The sequence below is a fragment of the Leptonychotes weddellii genome, chromosome 4 (genome assembly GCF_054177405.1).
Source record: "Leptonychotes weddellii isolate Sample4059 chromosome 4, ASM5417740v2, whole genome shotgun sequence".
NCBI classification, from domain to species: domain Eukaryota; kingdom Metazoa; phylum Chordata; class Mammalia; order Carnivora; family Phocidae; genus Leptonychotes; species Leptonychotes weddellii.
In genome coordinates this window covers 35000508-35023115 of record NC_138372.1, presented here as the reverse complement: position 1 = coordinate 35023115, position 22608 = coordinate 35000508, and the positions used below count along the sequence as shown (strand labels likewise).

The 22608-nt window shown below is 46.0% G+C and overlaps 1 protein-coding gene across 3 annotated transcripts in view; it reads left to right on the top strand.

The window, feature by feature from the left end:
* The window catches only part of BEND5 (BEN domain containing 5), a 237313-nt gene extending 232718 nt beyond the window's left edge, over positions 1-4595 (top strand). For 2 of the 3 annotated variants that reach the window (XM_081818422.1, XM_081818421.1), the window contains exon 9: positions 3222-4595. In XM_081818422.1, the coding sequence (XP_081674548.1) occupies positions 3222-3342 (121 nt within the window). In that variant the 3' untranslated portion in view covers positions 3343-4595. The remainder of the gene's footprint in view (positions 1-3221) is intronic. The other variant, XM_081818420.1, reaches the window with a different exon arrangement.
* The last annotated feature ends 18013 nt before the right edge of the window (positions 4596-22608 follow it).

Genomic DNA, 22608 nt, shown 5'->3' with positions numbered 1-22608 from the left:
AGTGTGAAGTGGGCTCAGGCTCAGCGACAGGCTGGGAGGGCGGGCTCCATGGTAGGGTTGTGATGTGTGTGTTGGAGGATGGGAATGATCATCTACTCAACACACGGGAGCCCACCATAGGCGAGGCCATGCACTGGGTGCTGGGGGACATAGAGAGCCCCTGCCTATCAGGAGCCCAGGACACAGAGGAGAAAGGCATGTACACATGCAAAGATGACAAACAATACCAAACAACGTATGAAAGTGCTCAGCTACATATCAGATTATACTCTCTCTCAAAAACCTTCCATGGCTCCCCATTACCTTCAGGGTAATGTTCCAGTTCCTCTTCCTGGTATTCAAAGCTCTGGCCTACATCTTGAACTTCATTTCCCAGCACACCCCTTCCCCTGTGAGCACCCTCTCCACCCCATCTGCTTTCTACCACTTTAGTCCTTATGCTTCAGACTAAACAGGTCAACTATTTTCATGCCTCTATGTCTTTGTTCATCCTTTTTTTCTCTTCCTAGAATGTTCTCCTATTTTGTCTCTAGATGGTGAATTCCTACATACTTTTCAAAGCTGGGTCTAAACATCACACCTCTCTGCTTCACTATCTCTGTTCTCCACCTGAGATAGAGCTACTTCCTCTCTGCCGGATTCCTAACTGCATTTTGCACACACCTGTAGCATTGTATGTCCCATGTTGTCATGGCATCTTTGCATATCTGGCTTCTCCACTAGACAGGTTACCCCTTAAGGAGCTGTCTTGGGTCACTCCTGGATCTTTAGTGCACAATGCTCAGCCTAGCAGGGAGTATATCCTAAAAAAGTCCCAAATGTATGAATGTATGAATTATGGAATGGTAGGAATGAAGAAGCCCCTGAGAATTCTTGACTTCAACCCTTTCATGTTTTAGAAAAGAAAAGTGAGACCCAACCAGAAATTCCCCTCCTACACCACCTGGCCAGCATTTGGCAGCCAGCAGGAGTATCCCAAGAAGGCTTCAGGGAGGAAGTGGCATTTGAACTTGGTTTTAAAGGACATGTAGAACTTAGATGGATGAAACAGAAAAAGGAGAGAAGGTATCCCATGTTGGGGGTAAGGTGGAAGGCAGGAAGCAGGGCCTGAAAAGACAGTTCGAGGCAATGACAAGACCAGGATGTCTAGAGCAATGGAGACAGTAAGGTCAAGACCAAAAGTTCATTTCTATTCATCAATCACTCCTCAAGCACCTACGCCAGGCCTGAGCTTTGCTTGGGAATTACAGAGAAAAATCAGATGTGTTACACTCACATTCTCGTGAGAAAAACAGACAAAGAACTACCTAGAAAATGGTTTGCTGAGGGCAAGGTACAAAGTACTGTGGAGATCTTGAGAAGGGAGAAGCTTATTTTCTGGGAAGTCTGCTTCCCAAGTGAGCCTGGAGAGGTGGGGGAAGGCATTATGGCAAGAGGAACACAGGCCCCAGATGTACGGGATATTTGCCTTCCAGTGCCTTCTCTCTCTTTGCCCCCGTCTTGGTTACAGAGGCTCTTTGCCAATCAGTCTACACATTCACATGCCCCCCTGGCCACTGCACACCTTCTGCCATGCCCCCATCTACCTAGGACTGCCCCCGCCCCGTGCTTGTACCTGAACTTGCCCCTCTAGGGGAAGTACGCCTTCCTTTACCCCCATGAAAACATAGCCATCTGATTTCCTATGCTCCCTTTGGGTGTTAAGAACCCACCCCTCGACATATGAATAGCACCCTGTAATTTGCAAAGCTCACCCCCAACCCCCTTACCAGAGCTGACGAGGCAGGAAGGACATAGGCGCTTGTGTGCTCTAGGCTGTCTGTGGGTACCGAGGTCTAGATGTATTTCATCCATGCTAGACAGCCTTGCCATGTTAGCCAGGTCCCTCAGCGACGGTGCCATTTCGGGCAGTGAGGCCTATTGGTGGGGGAGATAGGTTAGGGCAAGGCGTCCCTTTTGTGTGCCGCCACCTGTTACATTTTTACCTTATTCATGACTCATCAACGATGAAGGAAAATGGGTACTCCAAGGTCAGAGCACGATGGGCTACAAGAAGTTGCTTCTTCAGTCCTAATTCAAAAAGCACAAGAGAGATTTCCGTATTTCTGGTGTTTGCCACTTTCTGTCGTGCTTTGTAATTCTTCATTATTTTGTGTAGTCATTTTGTGCAACTGTCTCCTCTACTAAACTGTAAGCAGCCTGAGGACAGCATCAATGTCTGACTCATCTTTGTCATGTCCAGAGACCATGGGACCCTCTAGCACCACGCCTTTGTAAGTTACAGCAGGAAAGGGAAGACATTAAGTGCATTTACTCATATTATTTCATTTAACCTCACAACACCCCTGTAAGATTAGAATATTTTATCCCCATTTTACAAATAAAGCCCAGAAAAGTTAAATAACTTTCCCAAGATCACACCCCTCATACATAGGCAACCTGGGAATTCAGGTGAGTTCTTTCTGGCTCTAAAGCCTACTCTTTCCACCGCAAATGAATCTTAGTCAATCACATGAATGAATGACACATCAACTTATCAGTCAACAACATAACAAACAAGGCCCTGTATGAGGGAAAATGCAAAAATTGATAAAACTTGGTCCCCTGTCCACAAGGAGCTCATAGTCTAGTGTGTGAGCCAAACAGACAGAGGGCAATTACCGAAGGGTAGTGTTAAGGGCATGGCATTGGGTGCTGGGTGCTGTGACTCAGAGATGAGCCAGACATACCTCTGCCTTCCAAGATCACCCAAGCTCATGGCGGAGACAGACCCACTATGAAATGCCATACTTAGGCTATTCTGAGGAATATAAGGGCGACTCTGGAGCCCATGATGGTTATGAAGAGGATGGGGTCCCAGGCTCACCCAGGATATAGATCTTCTATGTGTCCACCCCCATCCCATTGTGAATTGGAGAGGATGGGTTAGAATCAAGGTGGACACATGTAAGAGTTGGAGCTGTAGTCTGTCAGGTTTTCTCCAGAACCAGAATGATACCGAGTATCCATCCATCCATCTAGCAGTCATTCATTGAGCCATGATGCCTGCTTTGAACCAGGCCCTGGGCTGGGTTCCTGGGACACAGAGAAAAGGAAGACAAGGCCACTGCTCCTGGGCTGTCGTAGTCCAGTGGGGGAGAGAGACATGCACAGAAATGATTTCAATCCGGTATGTATGTGTGCTGTCTTTCTTCTCTCTTTCTGTTATCTCCCCTTTACAGGAAAGAAAAGCCCCCTCCCTACAAGCACCCACTCCTGCGGGGCCCAGCCAGGAACCACCCCAACGGCAAAGGGGACAAGAAGAGCTCCGTGAACCACAAAGACCCTTCAAACTCTTTTTAAGGACATGGAGTCCAGGAGGTCTTGTGGAGGCAGGAGCATGCATTTTCTGCTGGGGCATGAACTTAAGCACCCTTCTCTAGTTTCCAAGATAAAGGGTGTGGGATAATGAATAAGCTAGTGAAAGGGAAGGAAAAATGAGAAACCTCACTGTCGATTTTCCCTTTTACCAATGGAAAATCAATTGTGGGCCTTCAGCCTAAGGCTCAGGATCAAAATAGGAGGTTCAAACCAACGGAGTACAGATGCTATTTTCCCCAGCACAGAGATCCTCACAGCAAGAGGAAAAGCTACACGTCCCTTTTGAGAGGTTTGGCACATCTCAGGTCAGGGCTTCTGAAGCCCCGTTACCTTTTAAAGCTATATACCTACCACAGGTGGTTACCTTCTAGACTAGGTGACGGTTGTTCACAGTTTTAGAAATGCCCCGTCCATACTTGCTGATCCAAAACACCATCAATGACACCGACAACCCAAAGACAAATGTGCTGTTGGGAACAATAGGACAGAATTTTTGAAATCACAGTGGTCCGAGGCATGCTGTCACGGTGTCTCTGGGCTGCATGCATTCCCCAGTGACCTGGGTAGTTGAATTGAAACTGTAGCTCCAAAGACAAAAAATACTGGTCGCTCATTCCAAGAGGTCCGTCATGGTTCAGATCTCCAGATCCTGGTGCCAGGGACCAAACCTGGCCCCTGAAGAGGTGGGTATGGATACTCTGCAATGGGGGAAGGATGACTGCCAGGTGAGGGAGATGCAGAAGACAGGAGAATGCCTCCCCCCGCTCCAGGCAGGGGGCTGATAAAATAAAACAGCCACAGTAGCAATTCCCAAGGTGGGGGGGGGGCCTAAATATTGTGCATTTTTCTAAAGAGTAAAGTGCCTTTGTATGATGAATGGGTCCAGAGGAGTCTGCTCCCTTCCCTTCCGTGAAGCAGGCAGGCTGAGTCACCATGACAGCCTGCTAATTAAAATGACCTCCTGGAAATGAGGATTCGGAGATCGGGAGAGGAAGGAAGGCTCAGGGGAGATAGGGCCTTTAGCACAAAGCTCCAGTTAAGCATTCTTTTGCGTTGGGATGGGGGATTTTTGAAGTTTGTTGCAAAAACTGAGAGCAAAGCTTATTCTCCCTTTGCTTATTGGTTTTCAGAAATGATAACAAAGAACCATATGTTACTTGGCTACAAATGTTGTGTGGTGTATATAGCTTCTCCTCGGGGTTCTTTTTGCCCAGAGGAACACAAATAAAGTGGTTTATGCATCTCTTCTGTTCCTCTGAACATTCTTGGCACCCTTCCCTTTAGGTCTTCCACTCCCACAGGAACCAACCAGCCAACCCAAATTTGGTTTGACTCGCACTTTGCTGTCAGGGACTCTGTCATCAGGGATAAGGAAGAACAGTCAAGACTTGACTTTCCGGCAGTTCCTGTGTCAGAGTCCCGGGGAGCTGAGCTCAGTGCAACGTGAGCCAAGAGCATGGCAGGTCTTTCAGAAATGGTAGCATCTCTTGAGACAGCATGAACAGAGGTGGACTGCATAAATCAGGCACGGTGACAGTCCAGGTCTATTTTCCCTGATCAGACCGCCTCCATAATGTTGGGACCATATTTAGGCCCCACTTTGTAAAAACTGCATTGATTGATTGGATCACAGCCTCAGAAGCCCCAGGTATGCGAGCGGTTTGAAACCGAGAACCTGGAGCCAGGCACCTCTGGCTTCTAACTCTGCATTCAGACCCTGGTTCTGTCTTTTAATATCTGTGTGATCTTGGGCAAATTATTTAACCTGTCTGAATCTTAGTTCCCTCCCCTGCAAGGTGGTGATCGTGATATCTGCCTCATTACAGTTGTTATGTAGGTCTGGGAAATGTCAGCAAGGGTGCTCAGGAAAGGTGAGCTGTGTTATTTGAGATGTGACCAACATGGTGAGGTGTCGGCAAATCATTTCCCATTGGAAATGGAGGAGATGAGCTGGTTATCCCTGTGATGAAAAATAAGAGGGAGTGGGGGTAGGAAAGTGAGATCACAATCTCTAAAAAAGTGGGAAGAACATCTTGGACTTTTTTTTTTGTCCAAAAGAAGCAAACCTGTTCTGTGTTGCCAAAGGTAAGAACCAAATCCAATGATACAGTTTCAATGAGATGGATTTCAGCTCAAAAAATGAGGAAAACTTTCTAGTGAATAGAGTTGCCAGCCATTGGATGGGCTTCCTGGGGAGACAGTGAGCTCCCCATCACCAGATGTATGCAAATATTCATAATGAACATCTGTCATGGGGGAAATGGAAGGGGTTCCTTCTCTAGGGGGATGCTGGATGCTCTGTGGCATCACCTCCTGGTCTATAACTCTGGAGAGGAATGGCATGAGGCAGGTGGTCACCTTCCTGATGTCAAAGAATGGAATTTACAGTATAAAAAGTATCATTTAATGCTAAACAAATGACATTAAATATCTCTGAATTACAGCATATGGATCCTGCTAACATTTAGAATTCCTTAAGAAGGAAAAATGCTAGCTATAAGGCAGACTGTAGGGTGTGTTGGCACTAGGACCACCTGCTTCTTTCCATTGGCGGAGCAGAGAGGAAAGGGCTACCCAAGAGACCAGGGGTTGCCAGTGGACCTCCCTGGGTCCTTGGCCTGCTCAGCAACTCCCTAGCTTTCTTGGACCAGGTTCTACCTGTGGTCTCCAGTTAGAGAGGAAGGTTTTCGGCAAGGAGATGGAAGACAGCAGCAATCTGGCAGTGAACCAGCCAGAAGCTACTAGCCCACCCAGCCCCAGGAGGGGGCGCTCCAGCCTCTTTTCCTACCTGCCCACCTTCATCTCTGCACAGAGCCCCAAGTGGGTAGACTGGGCTACCAACCCAGTGTTCTGAGGAAAGTGAGATAACTCTGCCAAAAGGAAGAGTGGAGAGGGGAGAGACATGCTGGGCTTCTACCTGGCTCTCACACGTATCTCCATAAACAGTGCCACTTTTCTCTCCACTAGTCCAGAAGCTCAGAGACAAGACTAGGGGTCTATTTACTCTCAAAAGCTATGGTAGGCAAGCCAGAGGTCACCCAGATTCTTTGTGCAGAAGCCCATAGCAGAGGGGTGCCTGGGTGGCTCAGTCGGTCGAGCATCTGACTCTTGATTTTGGCTCAGGTCATGATCTCAGGATTGTGAGATGGAGCCCCACATCGGGTTCTGTGCTGGGCGTGGAGCCTGCTTATGTTTCTCTCTCTCCTTCTCCCTCTGCAACCCTCCCCCCCACAACGCACACCCCAAAATAGAAGCCCACAGCAGAGGCTGAGTCACCTGCTTCTGATGACTGTCCCTGCAGCAGGGGACCTTTAGCTGGGAGCTTTCCCTGTGGTTCAATGACATACCTGAGACCTACCTAAGAGCATCCTGGCTCATTTTCCTAAGTAGTAAGAGCAGCGCCAACCATGAAGTCTGGAGTGATTAACATTTGTTTGGCCTCAATTCATTCATCTGCCAAGTACTCACTGGGCATTTGCTGTGTGCCAGGCATCATGCTAGATGCCTTTGCTTCCACTGTCTTATTTGATATCCCCAATAGTCCTTAAGGTATCATTTTCTATTTTGCTAAATAGAGACTCCTAAAAGTAAAATCCTTTGTTTGCATTCATCTGGCTAGTGAGAATCTGGATTCAAACCCAGCTCCCTTTCCATTCCTCTAAGCTGGGCACTCTCCATTGGTCTCTAGGGAAAATCAGGTCAAAACAGGAGAACAGGTGTAAGCAGAATAACATGTGACCAATGGGATCACTTAGAGGTGGTGGGGAATGGGGAGAGAGGCAGGGGACACAGAAGTTTCCAGAGTGGGTGTGTGAGTAAGGATTTCAGGACTTTTTAGCACCTGTAGCTGAAACCCTGTCTTCTTCCCATCTCTCGCTCCCATAAACCTGTATGAGCTCCTGCTGGGCACTCCAACAGGGTGGGGTTTGGGCAAGTGGTCCATTTATCACGACACGCAGAGGCTTCTATATCTCCCAGGGCTCCTGGAAACTCAGCAAGGTAGTCATTGCAAGACCCATCCTGGCACCCTCTGGGTTACTGACCCCATGCAAATAATCCAGTTCAGGTGCTGTTCGCACTCCCTCCTTCTGGAGTGTGTGAGCTGAGCCTACAGTGTCTCCCTATTGTTGTTCAGAATTCTTCCTCTGAGTCTTGTCTCCTGAGCATTCGGAGGGCGCCAAGCGTAGAGATCCTTTCTCTCACAGCTCAGCTCAGCCAGAGGGGCACCAGGGCAGACAGAATAGGGGAGACATTATAACGTAATAAGAACAGCCTGGGTTTAAAAACTCAGACAAACTGAAATGTGGATCCCAGCTCTTCTATCAACTTGCTGTATGGCTTTGGGCAAAAAATTTAACCTCTTTAAGCCTTGGGATTCTCATCTGTAAAATGGGAATGAAAACCTACCTTCCATAGTTATTGTGAGGATTAATAGAATAAAATCTACGTACAACAGAGAGCCTGTAGTTAATACTGTATTGTGCACCCAGACGTTTGTTAAGATGGTAGATCTCATGTTAAGTTCTTATAGCAACAACAACAAAAACAAAAAATAGCAACAACAAAGAGACACAAGGAAGCGTTTGGAGGTGATGGAGATGTCTATTACCTTGATTGTGGATTGTTCCGCAGGTGCTTGCATATGTACAAACTCATCAAATCATGTAAGTTAAATATGTGCAGTTTTTGTGTATCAATTACACCTCAATGAAAGCTGTCTAAAAAATATAATAATATCTACAAAATAAGTGGCAGAGGGTAGAACTCTTTCCACAAGTCACCCTCACCCCTGTTCACTTCTCACTTGCTTGCTAGGGTTGAAAATCCCTTTTCTTGGAGCCAAAACTCTGTTTATGCTCAGATGAAGTATAGACAGGAGTACAAAGTCTCCTGAGTAGAGGGCAGGGGTGAGAGAAGTCCAGAAAAGCGACAGTCACACGGAGGGATCAGTGTTAGACCAGGGACCCAGGTCTTATCATCACTGCGGCTTCAGCATGAACACAGATCGTATAGCAGAGCCCGTGCTCCCTGAGTGTGGGATGAATGGGTGTTAGGGGTGGGGTAGAGCCAGAGACCTGAGTCGGTGACGGAGAGGAAAGAGGCTTTGTAAGTTGGGGTTCTGCACAGGGGAGAAGATAGTGTTGGACACAACGGTCACCAAGCCTGAATTGAGGAGGAATTGACAAGACTAAAAAGAGAAAGGGGGGCGGGGTTAGGTTCTGCGAGATGTCTTGTTTTATTAAAATAACAAAAGAATTTTAGCAGGATTTCTAAGAGGCTCTTTCCGTGTCGTCTGTGATTGGCATGCGCTTTCTCAGGGATGGTCTCCAAAGGTGGCACACGGATGCGCTGTGCTGGCTGCAACCAGACCCCCCCAAGCTCTGTCCCCTGTCAGCTCTCCCCACTCTCACCAGACTCTGGGCTTACCTGCCCATCTTGCAGATCACTGAGATCAGTGCGATCAAGTCTCTTGTCTGTGGTCCACAGCTGGGAAATAACTAGGACAGGACCTAGGCACAAACCCGCCTCTGCCACACCCCACTGCCTTTTGGTTCAACCCCAAACCTCGGGGCTAAGCCTGACCAGTTCAGAAAGCCATCCTTGCAACTCCTCTTATGGCTCCTTGATGCTCGCAATTTGCTTGTCCCCAAAGACCTGGGATCTATTTTTGGCTGGCCTTATGTCAATCTTAAATCCAAATCTGCTGCTCTCCCTGGCATCAGCTGTCTGGGTTAATGTCTTCTTTTTCCACCTGGTCACCCAGGCTGGAAGCCTTGTCACTGTGTTAACTCCCTTCTTTTTCTCGCCCTGCGCGGCCAGGCAGTCCCCCAGGCCCGCTGCTTCTGCCACAGCAATGTGTCTGCCTGCAAGCAGTGTCATGGAGTGACTTTGGAGTCCCTAGACTCGAGATTCAGTCTCACCTCCACCACAGGCTATTCTGGTCTTGTGAATCATTTAAAGCAGTTTACTTTCCTCATCGTTAAAATGGAGAAATAATACTTCTGGCAGGATTGTTGTGCATCTCCCTCCTCTCCCCTTTCCATGCTCTCCCTCCCATCCACTCCCACCATCATCCAGTCCTACCTGGATTGCTGTAACAGCCCCTCCCTGCCAACTCCCTAGCTCTCTCCCCAGGGGTGCTTACAAGGTCTCTTTAAAACATGACCCCACCTTTATGGCACCTCTTTCAAATCAATTGTCTACATCAGGAGCCTGGATGTCAACCCACTTTTGTGTCTTTCATACCTCCCTTCTGATCAGTTGCCACATCCTGATGGTTCTGCCTGCTCAGTGTCTCTCAGATCCATCCACCATCTCTACTCTAAGAAGAAAATTCTTCTTATCCTTCAGGACTTAGCTGGGATATCCCAGCTCCCTGGCATCCTCCCCAGTCTCATGAGTTATAACTGACTGCTTCCTCTTCTTGTGTCCCCCAGCACATATTTATCTATTCATCAGTTACTTCACTCCTGTGACAGTCATCTCCCCCAATGTGGTTTCATTTCTCTGAGAGCAGAGATTGGGTTTTACTCGTCTCTGTACCTCCCCCATGACACCTACGGCAGTTCTGGACACGTCAGAGGCACGGGAAGTGTCGCAGAACACCAGAAAGAATGAATCTTAAATCCAGAACACCATCCTGAGCTTATCCTAGTAGCTGATTCCAGACGCATCTTCCCGAAGCCCTGAACTCCCAGAGACGCTCCACTGCTCAGGCTGCTCGGTAAGCCAGGCTGGGATTTGGAGTCCCTACTAGTCTCCTAGGCCCTGCTCTGTGCAGAGACGGAGGAGATAGATTTACTTAATCTCTAGTCCTCTCTTGAAGGCCAAAAAGCTCAAGGCAATTAGGCCATTTTTTTTTAAGATTTTATTTATTTATTTGACAGAGAGAGACAGAGAGAGAGAGCACAAGCAGGGGGAGTGGGAGAGGGAGAGGGAGAGAAGCAGACTCCCCGTGGAGCAGGGAGCCTGATGCAGGGCTCGATTCTGGACCCCCGGGATCCTGACCTGAGCCGAAGGCAGACGCTTAACGACTGAGCCACCCAGGCGCCCAGGCCATTTTTCCTTTAACAGAACAACTGTTGCTACCCCCGCGGCAGCTCCGACCATGGCCGCGAACCTGCTAGGACCCCGGCACCGCCGTCAGCGCTGCTGGGGCCACTGCCAATCTCCTTCTCCGAGAGCCGCCGCCGCCCCGCCCTCACCGAGGGCCTCCTGGGGCCCGGGCCCCGCACCGCTTGCTACGGCTGCCGTGTGGAGTTATCCCCTAAGAAGGAGACCGCAGCCGAGGAGGGAACGGATTGTGGCTGAAGCCGCCCAGCTCAGAAGCCGGGGGGCCCGGACGACCCCGGACTCCAGGGCTGGCCTTCCTTCCAGGTTCCCTCTACCCCAGACAAGACAATACGTATTTTATTATATAAAATGTGGGTTTATAAAAAGCCTCTGGGAGCTCCCTGCTTCACTTCTGGTCCTGCTATGGCCTCCTTTTGCCTCATTCGTCTGAGCCTGGCTCTAGCACTATCTGTAGCCGGAGGTCCCTACGCATCCTCCAGGCTGGAGTCTCTTCCTGGGAAACCGCGGGGGACAAGCGTCTTCACAGGAGGAGCTGGGGCTACCCTCGGGCTTGTAACAGCAGGAGGGCAGCCTGGGCTGGGGCAGAGGGGGCCCAGCCCCTCTGTTAACACACCCCTGACCCTTTTCCTGCATTTAAAAGTAGATGCTGCTCACCGGCTACAAGTTTTCCTACTAAATATCCCAACGACTTCCCCCACCACCCCAACCCACTTCCCACCCCCAGGATTCAACTTATAAAGTCAGGAGGATTTAAAGGCCATCGGAAATTGCTTCCAGCTCTGATGCTGCCTGGCTGTGCGACATTGCATAAATCTCTTGCCCTGTCTTCAGTTATCCCAGAGATTCAACTGGTTTCAGGTTCGTACTCTTTGATATGGGGACATAATCAGTAACCAACCTACTCTTGAGTATTTTGAGGATCGGAGAGGATGAATGGGAAAGGTCAGTATTTTGGAAAAATATTTCCCAGTCTTTTCTCCCCTTCGTAAAGTTTACTACTTGATCCATGCCTTGCCTTTGACCTGGATTGTCCTGTCATTCATTCATCCAACAAACTTTATTAAACATCTTATGTTTGCCAGTCACTTCCCATTCCTCTATGCTGCCCTGATTCCTATCTATCCTTCAAGAACCCTCCTCCAGGAAGTCTTCCCTGATCTTCCAGCCCTCGTAGACAACTCTCCCTCTGAGCTTCTAGAGAACAATTGTCTAAAATCTCATTTGGCACTTAGCAATAGCTTTGTATTTCACTTTTTTGTGTGCATCAGCTCTATCTTCCCAGCTCAACTTGGCATTGTTCTTGGGGTCTTACTCATTGCTCAGGTCCCAGGGCCCCACATGAGGCCAGGCAGAGAGGAACCCTCCACTGACAGTTTGCAGTATTGCTGCTGCTTCTGAGAAGGAAGATGAGATGCCTGCTCTGAGCAGAACATTTCTATAAGGCTGCGCCCTCCTTCCCTCCCTCCCTCCCTCCCTCCAGAAGTTCGTAAGTAAGGGCCACCCCTGATACTTCCGGGCAAAGTGGAGCAAACCTAGCTTACAGGCCCATAGAGAAAACTATCAGACTTTAAGGCTAAGAGCATCCCTGGGAAAGAAAAGGAAAGGAGAGAGATGGGGAGAGACTGGGAGAGGTGAGAGAGGTAAGTTGATTATGTTGGATTTTAATGTGTGTGTGTGTGTGTGTGTATACACTAGTATATTTGCACCGTGTGTGTGCCTTTTATGAGTAGCTTTTTCATATTTGGGTGTGAAAACTCACGATTTTTCATAGTTGTGAATGTTTGTATGTGTGCTTTACTGAGTATAAGTGACATATTACAGATTCTCAGCACGTTTTTACATCAACTCCTACTCAGAGGTCCTGGGTTAAGTTTCTGTTTGAAATTCTATCTAATCTCTCAACATTTCATTCATATTAATGGATCACCCCCTCTGCCCAGCCTCCCTGGGACTGTGCCCAGCAGGATGTCAAGGCTACCTCTCCTTCCCAATCCCAGTGAAGGCTGATGCAGATCCCAGCCAGGCCAGTCCCTGGGGTGGGAAGCTTGCCAAGAGCCCCTTTCCTGACTCCAGCAGTGGGTGAGCTCATGTTTAGGTCTCTTTCCTGTATCTCAGCCTTGGTGTTCCTATTTTTCTCTCTTTCTCCTTCTTCAGTCCAGCCTGGATGAAAGGTAAACAGAACAAAACAACCCTGGCGTGGTGTGGTGTTATGAAGGGAGAGGCTGCTCCCTTAACACCCCAGCACCTCTCCAAATTGCTCCCAGAGAGCTGGATGCCATGGCTCTGGAACGCTCATTTCTGTTCGGTGTTAGAAGCACTTGCTGAGAGCCTGCTCTAAGCCGAGCTGAGTACTGGGTGGTGGCGGAATGGAGGGTGCACCATTGTGAACTAAATACTTCATGGCTCTGGCCCACAGAGCAGCTCCAGGGGGCTGGACGTTTTGACTTTGTGGAGATGCAATACACAGGATGGGGGCTTGCCAACATAAGGCCTTGGTCATCACGCATGCCTGCATTCGTTCTTTAGTAAGTTTAACATTTATTCATTCATTCTTTTGTCCATTCATTCATTCACCCTTAAGCAGGCGGAGTGGTTTGTTAGAAAGAGTGTTAACCCAGAAGCCCGGATTCAAGCCCGAGTTAGCTGCTATCATCTTTCCCCTCTGAGCCTCAATCTTACCTGCAGAATGAAATTAAAGAATGATTGCTCTTCCTGATTCACAGGATTACTTTCGGGAACCTCAGGGGAAATGGCTGTAGTGGGGAGAAGGCATGAATAGCCTCTGCATGCATCCATTCTACAAACATACCATACAGGAGGGGAAGAGGGCAAGGGACAGGGACCTCGAAATGATCCATCTGATAGAGCCAGAACTGGAAGGAAAAACATCTAATCCCAGTCCACTAGCATTTACACAACTTTAGAAAAGTCACTCTCTCTCTCTGAGCCTCAGTTTGCCCATCTATAAAATGAGCCTGTTGAAGTAGATGTTCACTGAGGAGTTTTGCCATTTGGGGGTTCTAGGAACTCCCCCCTCCAATCCAATTGACTACCCTGAAAGATGGTCTCATAGTGACCTTGGAAAGCACGTCAGGTTGCTAGACCCTAATGCCGTAGACAGAATGTCTACATAGTATATTTTCATGGTTCAGTGGCATGGTGGTGATGCTGGCCCTCCAAAGATTCTCTCTGTCCTCAGACCTGACGCCGAACGAGACACCCCTGGAGAGATGAGGCCAGCGGGTGACACAGCCAACATCGTATACAGAAGGTGCAGTGCTGCAGACCTAATTAACATCACCGTGTAATAGACACCATGGAGCATGCTTGAGCTGCCGGACAGAAAAAATAAAGCAATGCTTTGTCTTAAGTCTTGGTTAACAGTGAGTAACAGATAGACTTGTGCATTATCTACTACGCTTCACTGCACAGACCCGCTACGGTTGCCCTAGACCCCATGAGAAGGCGCACCTTGATTTCATTGTTTTGCCAAACAGCTAGAGAATTGGGACCCTGACTGGGTGTTGTCATAGACTTGTGTAGAGAGGGGGGCACAAGAGTGTAGACTGTGGTGTCTGACAGATCCAGTTGAGATCAGCTGTGCCACCATGTGACCTTGAGCCCCCTCTATGAACTTTGGTTTCTTCCCTTATAGGATTAATTAATGGCTGGATCACAGGAGGTGTATAAAGAATAAATGGCATGATGTGAACAAAGTCCCTAGCAAATGGAAGTGTCCCTTTGAGGGTAGCTCTTATTATTAGCCACATTCACATTACTCTTAGTCAGTCAAGCGGCCATCCTGGCACACATACTTGGAGGCTACGATCCCTCATTATAAGTGGATGATGAGGTAACCGGGTCTTTCTTCAGCAGCAGCAAGTGGTCATTAGTCCACCTCTAACAGTGTCCTCCTCCCCCCTCATTATAATATCATCATTCATTCATCCATTCATTCATTCATTTATAATGCCTGCCATGGTATCTTCGTTCGGGTTCTTCCAAAAGCAGAGACTGGGATAGCAACTGAGAGCAAGTAGTTTATTTGCCAGGTAATATCTGGAAGCAGAAGTAAAGGAAGGGGCGAAAGTGAGACAGAGCAGGGAGAAAACCCAGTAAAGCATGTGTTAATAATCTCATTACCACTGAGAGGAAAAGGGGACTCAGTCCCTCTAGGGACTTTCTCAGAAATGGTATAAAATCACTCCCCAGAGTTGGCTCCCCAAAGGACAGGGAGACAGTTGAGGGTTGCCTTCCTGGGTGTAAATTTCCCTTCTTTCCGGGTTGCTCCTCTGCAAGGCCGATCTGAGGCAACCAAGGTCCCCTTGATCAAAGATGCTGGCCAAGTACATGGAAGTGTGCAGTAGGGCCACACTGAAATCAGGTGGGCTGAGGAGACGTGGGACAAGCTGCACAAGCCTCTGCTACACATGGGCACGGGAGAGCCAAGTGAGGCACGAGAGTCTTGTCTTTGCTATCTCCTGGCTAGGAAGTTCGGGAGGGACAGTGTCTGAATTAACTCTGCATCCCAAGAATCTAGCACAGTGCCTGGAAAGAGTTACACACCCAAGTCTGGGTATTTGCTGAGTGGAAAGATGGAAGGATAGATGGATGGGTGGATGGACATATGAATGGTGGATCAATTTTCTCCTTTGTAAGAATAATTTCTGCCTATAAATCTGTGGGGTAAATGGAGGTTGTGGGAGGTTGGCGGCAGATGGAGTTTGATATACAAAGGTGCTCAAAATGGGGCAAGGGCAGGTAAGGCAAGGAGTCCTCAGGAGAAATTAATCTAGAGCTGGCTCAAGTAACTGGGGCCAAACAGGTCATCAATGTTGGCCTATTCACAGAGTTGCCCCAATCTGGTACTTCAGCTTGGAATTGACACCACAAATGGAAGCCGGAAGAATACCTGAACTGAAGTCGTGAAGAAAAATAGTCTCAGAGCAGGATCAAAATGGAGAGAGCCCAGGAAGGCCCAGTAGCCTGAAGCTTTGACTCAAAGGACCTCAGATTTAAACACCCCTTAGGCCTTTGTGAAGCCTTGCCCTTACTAATTGTCCATGTTGATACTGCATGAAACCTGAATTTCCTGTTAATAACTAGTGATTTGACCAGGAAAAAGGAAAACAAAAACAAAGTGTTTGAGATTTTATATATATTTGTTTTTAGGCATCTGTATTTTTTAATTATAGTTGAAATCTTGAAGTTAAAATGAATTTCTATAACATTTCCTTTTTCATGATATTGTTTACTTAGAAAATTTTGAAATTTGAAAAATAGGAAAAAGCATAAAGAAAATAACTCACCACTACCAAGAGATAAATAACTTTTAATACATTTTAAATAAAATTGAGATAATTTTATATATACAGTTTTAGATATTTTCCCCCACTGAGCTTTCTAGCTGGATTATGTAACATATAATTTTCATGTACAACTCTCCAGATTTTGAATATTCTTTGAAAACATTCATTTTCACTGATTATGTAATATTCTACATTCAGATAAAACGAAATTTATTAACCTAGTCCCTTCCTGTTGGACATTGGTCATTTCTCATTCTTCTGTTGTTCTAAATTTTGAACAGAACTGTACAAAACACTTCACAGGCAAAATGTCCTTTGAACTTTCCTACAAGCCTGTGAGGTAGGTAAGTAGTATACAGATTCTCTTTTTACAGATTAGGAAACTGCAGGTTCCGAGGAGTTCAGTGATTTGTCAAAGGTCACTGTCTTGGTTCACATTCCCCAGAAACAGACCCTCAGGACTGGAGATAAGGATGTAGGTGCAAGGGATTTATTTAAAAAGAGATCTCAAGGTAAAAGTAGAGAAACAGGAAAATGAGATGAGGAGGGCAAGACAGCCAGTGAAATGTTTATCAAGCAAGTTGCCACCATGGAGAAGCAGAGCTTCATCGTGCTGGGGGGACTCGAGAAGCCAGTGTACTCATGTGTCCGAATTATCCCACACAAGGGATGAGGGAGCTGGGTATTTTCACCAAATTCAGTCTTGGTTGAGGCTGCTCCCAAGGAGCCGCGTCACTTCTCCCTGTCGCTTCTGAGCTGCTGTGGGGGAGGGAGCAAAACAGGCTCTGGGGGTCACAGAAATGCAGGTGCTGCCAGTCACAAGTTAGGCAGTGTTCCCTCCAGCAATGAGGGAAAGGGGTTCGGGGGGGACACTGAGCCTCTAAGGCCAGTCACACAGTTGTAACTGTCAGAACTGGGATTTGAATGCAGGCGTGCCTAGTTCCGGATCCCTTACCTTTAATGATTTGGCTTTGCAGAGAAATAAAACCTCCCTGTGACCTTGGGCACGTCACTTCATCTCTCTGAGCTCCAGGACTGGATGGGGATAATGCTATCAGCCATTTCTGACTCAAAGTACACTCATGAGATGACAGCATGAATGTGTCAGCACTTTGATTACCCCCAAGGCCATTGTTGGCTCAGCATTACTGACCCTTCCCATAAGGTGGGTAGGAATCACATCAGGCAGACATTGAGTGCTTTCCTGAGGATGGCTAATGAAAAGAAATTAATAGAAGATGGGCCGGTTCCCTGAGTGCATTAGATGCGTAGTTTTCTAGATTAACTGCATAGTATGCAGTGCACACGTGGCTCATTGAAGTGCATTATGAGTCTCTGATGAACAGCAGAGTGTTCCATGGTTCCGGCAAGGGGGAGACAAACACGCAATTGCTCATCTCTATGCACTGACAGTCTCCAGGTCTGGATTCTCCCAGGAGGGAGTTTAATTGCTCCATAAGCTTCAAACTCAAGGGCTCCTCAATGCTAAGCTCCTGACGAGCTGCATTAAAGTAAAAATGACAAAGATGCCAGTTGACATATTTATTAAATATGCAGATCCCAAAGGAGCCAATGTGGGTTGCTCATGCCAGTGAAAGTACGGATGCAAAGTCTAGTATTGCTGTAGTCCTCCCACTTGACAGAAGCTCACACTTAAGGGTAAGATCAGGACAGACTGGAGATTCAAACCCTGGTCTGGCTGACTTCAAGATGCATATTTATTCTAGAAGACCACCTATGTGTTCATCTGTTGAAGAGGTTTTGTAGCTTTAGCAACCATTGGAAAGCAAGTGTGAATGAGTTGCACAGAATCATTCCTACATGGCACTACTTATTACCAAGGTTTCTACACCCTGCTCCAGCTTAGTCCAGGCTGGTATAAGCATTTATCTGGACTGTTTTTGATAGTATGGAACATGAGTTGATATTTCAAAGATTTGGGTCTATCAAACTGGCACGTTTAGTCCTAGGCACTAAGGCTGTATTCAGGTAGTTTTCACTGATGAATTATGGTGTCAGTGTCTCTAGTGTCTATGACTACTACTGCCAGGAGATCTGAATCCTCCCAGCAACCCTGAGAGGAAGAGGAAGATACTACAGTCCCCATGTTGTAGAGGAGGAGTTGGAGACACAGAGTGACATGACTAGGCTAATAAGTGGTAGAGAGAGGATTCAAACTCACTTCAGTCTGGCTTTAAAGTCCAAGCACTTTGACACCAGCACACCACCTCCAACTGTCTAGATGTTCTTAGCCTCAACATGCAGCTGTAAAAACCCATGAATTGGGCCAGTAATTCCAGATCCTCATCTCTAGCCTAACACCATCCCAGAAATTCAGATTCATATAGTGAGGCAATGACCAGTCATCTTAGACCTAGAATTTTTGATTTAAAAAAAGGAATTTTTTATTATATTTTTTAAATTTTTTTTAAGATTTTATTTATTTGTGAGAGAGAGAATGAGAGACAGAGAGCATGAGAGGGAGGAGGGTCAGAGGGAGAAGCAGACCCCCCGCTGAGCAGGGAGCCCAATGTGGGACTCGATCCCGGGACTCCAGGATCATGACCTGAGCCGAAGGCAGTCGCTTAACCAACTGAGCCACCCAGGCGCCCAAAAAAAAGGAATTTTTTATTTCTACTTACTTTTTATCCTTGCCCCAAATTTCCTCCTCTTTCAATCTTACTTATCCATGCAAAAGACACCACCCTCTAGTTGTTGAGACCAAAAATGTTATGTCTGATGCTTCCCTTCTGATACCTAATGAGGATGCCTAATACATTAATAGGCCTACAAAACACACCCTATAATCCATCCACCTCTTTCTGTCTCCATATGGCCATTAGAGCAAGCCACCAACACCTCCAGCCTGGGTAAATGCAAAACCTTCCAAAGGATTCTGCTTTCACTTCCACTCCTCTGCAGTGCATTCTCCACACACAGCCAAAGTGCTCTTTTTAAAAATCATAAGTCAGAGCACCTGGCTGGTTCATTCTGTAGAGCACCTGACTCTTGATCTCAGGGTTGTGAGTTCAAGCCTCATGTTGGGTGTAGAGATAACTTTTTAAGAAGTATTTTTAAAAAACCCCAAAATCACAAACATCTGCCACAGATCAAATGTTTGTGTTCCCCCCAAATTCATATGTCGAAACCTAATGCCCAATGGGATGGTGTCAGGAGGTGCGGCTTTGGGCAAGTGCTTAGGTCCTGAGGGTGGAGCCCTCATGAATGCGATTAGTGACCTCTCAAAAGAGACCCACAGAGCTGCCTCATCTCCTTCCACCATGTAAGCAGACAACCAGAAGGCCCATCTATGAACTAAGAAGTAAGTTCTCACTGGACACTGAATCTGCTAACATCCTGATCTTGGACTTCCCCGCCTCTAAAACTCTTAGATTTATCAATCCGTTGTTTATGAGGTACTCAGTTTATGTCATTTTGTTAGAGCAACCCAAACAGACTTGAGACATTTTCATTTCCTTGCTGAAAGCCCTTCATTTTTTCTCCCATTATGCTTAGATCAAAAAGAGTTTCAAATGGGTCAGTTGAAACTTGTACATGTTAGCCTGGCACCCATGACCCCACATGATGTGGCCCGCAAACCACCTTTCAAACCTCTACTCTCACTACTCCCCACACCTCTGTCCTCTGTGCTCCAGCCACACTGGCCTACCTATTTCTAAAACATGCCATAGTCATTAGGATTTACAGCTATCACACTAGCTATTCCCTCCCCTGGTTGCTGCTTACACATCTCCTCCTCAGAGAGCCTTCCCTGAACACCCAACACCAGCTAACCAACTGTGGATACCTGGTCTACTTCAGCATATGTATATTAGCTGGGTGTTCAGACTACTTGACATTTTCTGCTCTTCAGGTCTGTTTACTGTCATGTCACAAATACAGTGGACCAATGTAACATTCCATGGACGTTCCAAACACTCAAGGCCCCTCCTGACTATACTGTAACAGAGAATAGGAACATTAACTTAGCTCTGAGGCAAGACTGAATATGCACTGCTGTCCTAAGGGAATGTACTTGCTTCTGATTCTTTTCTATGGTGGGGATTAGAAGAATATATTTACTGGGCCAGTAGCCCATACTGAATGCCAGAGGCGGTTTTGATGTGTTCTAGTAAACACATCTAGTAAAACATCCTACATAACCACAATTAGGCTATCATTTGCTTACATTTACAGTAACCTACCATCTTCTACCACAATCAGGTCTTTTTGTTCAGGGCTCAGAATGGTGACTTAAATGGGAGTATGATGAGGACGACTACTCCCACATCTTCTAATAGCTACCATCCCTCTAGAAACAGTACTGCTTTAGATGTATTATCTTGCTGGGGTGGGGTACAATTTTAAGGGCATGAACTTTCCCTTTCCTACTATAATGATTCTTGCTCCATAGATCATGAAATGAACATGAGATTTCTGCAGGCTGCTGAGTATATCCATCTCAGTCATGTACTCGGGAAATGACCACGTGGGATCTACTATGAAATGGATCAGGACTCAGCTTATTACTGGCTTCCCTAGGTCTCCACTCTAATCAGAAGCCATGCTGGTATTTGAGATTTCCTGGAAACTTTTCAGTTCAGATCGTATTTATAGCAACTCTCAAAAGAGCTCTCTGGTATTCATTACTCTGGAAAATGGTCATGAGTACCTTTGGAGGAAGATTGGGGTAAACGCTTTCTGTGGTGGTATAGGGTCTTTCCTAAAGGGAACCTGGCTTCAGCTTTTATCAGTGAGTTCTGGATCTGAGAACTCACTGAAGTCTGGGAACTGGATGAGGAATCATGATTTTTCCTTCTGGCAGCTGACATCAGCCTTCAGCATATGTGCTCTCAATCTTTTTTGCTTAAGTCAAGGAAAACCTTATTGTCTGCCCATTCATCTCACTACTTTGCCACAGATCCCAGTGGGTCAGGACCACATAGTCACCACTGTGGCTTTGGTGCCCATTATGCAATGACATCTACCTTCACTTTGAATATCCACGTGTTGAACCTGGTCTGTTATTCCAGAGTTCTCTCATGTTCATTAATATTAGGGACAGTTTGATTGCAGCATCTCCCAGTTTGTGGTGATGCATATTAACCAGGTGAATAATCTTTTTGTTTCCTAAAGCTGGTCCTTTGAAAAGAATCAGTAAAATTGATAAAACTCTGGCTAGAATCCATAAGAAAAAGAAAAGGTGAGAAGACACAAACCACCAACATCAGGACTGAAAAAAAAGGATAAGAGTACAGATCCCTGAAATAATAAAGGATAATAAGTAAATATTATGAACCATTTTATGTCAATAAATTTGACAAATTAGATGAAATCCAAAAATTTTACGAGAAACACAAACTACCAAAGCTTACTCAAGAGAAAAATGAATCATCCAAATAGTTCTGTATCATATTAAAGAAATTTATTTTATAGTGAAAAGCCTTGCCACAAAAACACATCCAGGCCAGGGTAGTTTCACTGGTGAATTCTATCAAACATCTCAGGAAGAAATAACACCAGTTCTATACCAGCTCCTCTAGAAAGTAGAAATTCATTCATGTGGCTAATATTACCCTGGTTTTAGAAAAACAAACAACACAAAGATATTTAAGGAAAGAAGACTACAGACCAATATGTCTTTTGAACACAGATATAAATATCCTTAATAGGAGGTTAGCAAATCAAACACAGCACTATATAAAAAGGATGAGACAGGGCGCCTGGGTGGCTCAGTTGGTTAAGCGACTGCCTTCGGCTCAGGTCACGATCCTGGAGTCCCTGGATCGAGTCCCGCATCGGGCTCCCTGCTCGGCAGGGAGTCTGCTTCTCCCTCTGACCCTCCCCCCTCTCATGTGCTCTCTCTCTCAAATAAATAAATAAAATCTTTAAAAAAAAAAAAAAAGGATGAGACATTTTGATCAAGACAGGTACATGCCTGGAATGCAAGCTTGGCTTTTAACATTTGAAACCAGTATATTCACTCTGTTAATAGAATAAAAAAGAAAATCTTATGATCCTCTTAATGGATGCAGAGAACGCACTGACAAAAATCTACCCCATTCATAGTTAAAACCAAAAAATAAAATCTCTCAGCAAACTATTAGCAAACCTAATAAAGAGCATCTAGTGTGGATTTTTTTCCCCACCAAATAGGCCTGGAAACAATTCCAGACCCAGTAGCAATGAGCATGCCTGGTGCTTATATTGTGGTCTTAAAATACCATTTCTCACTAAGAGAAATCAGTCCTTTTCAGAGAAATGGCTGATCCTGGGGTGGAGGCAGGAAATGCACTAGATGAGCATGGAACATCTTGTCCTACCAGAGAACAAAAATGCTATCAAATACTGGTAGGATCTAATCAAAAGGACTTAGGAGTCAACTTCTGAGGCTCCCAATGGTTAAACAAGGGACAATCTGAGCTTCAATAGGATAAGAACCATAATGGCTAGAAAACACCAGATATGTTTAAGCACATTATTAGTTCATCAAAAAACAAAACAAAACTAGCCCACTTTTGTAGAACTATAGGAAATCTCATTAGCTTAGAAAGTTTACTATCTTGAAAACTGGTAAATAGAGGAGAAAAATAGAAAATTTATCTCACCTTTTCTATGTGAATTGGTAAATGTGCTCACATCAAAAGGAGAGAAAAATAGACATTATGTGCCTTCTGTTGAAAGACTATACCACCGCTTAAATTTTGGAAAAAAAAAAAAAGCTTAACCTGAATTTGATCAAGCCTTTATTCAACTACCAATTTCCATGAAATGCAGAGAACACACAACACAGAACACAGAACATGAGGAAGCAGGTAAAATCCAGACTTTTGTCACTTAAAGGCCAAATAACCTAGGTTCTTCC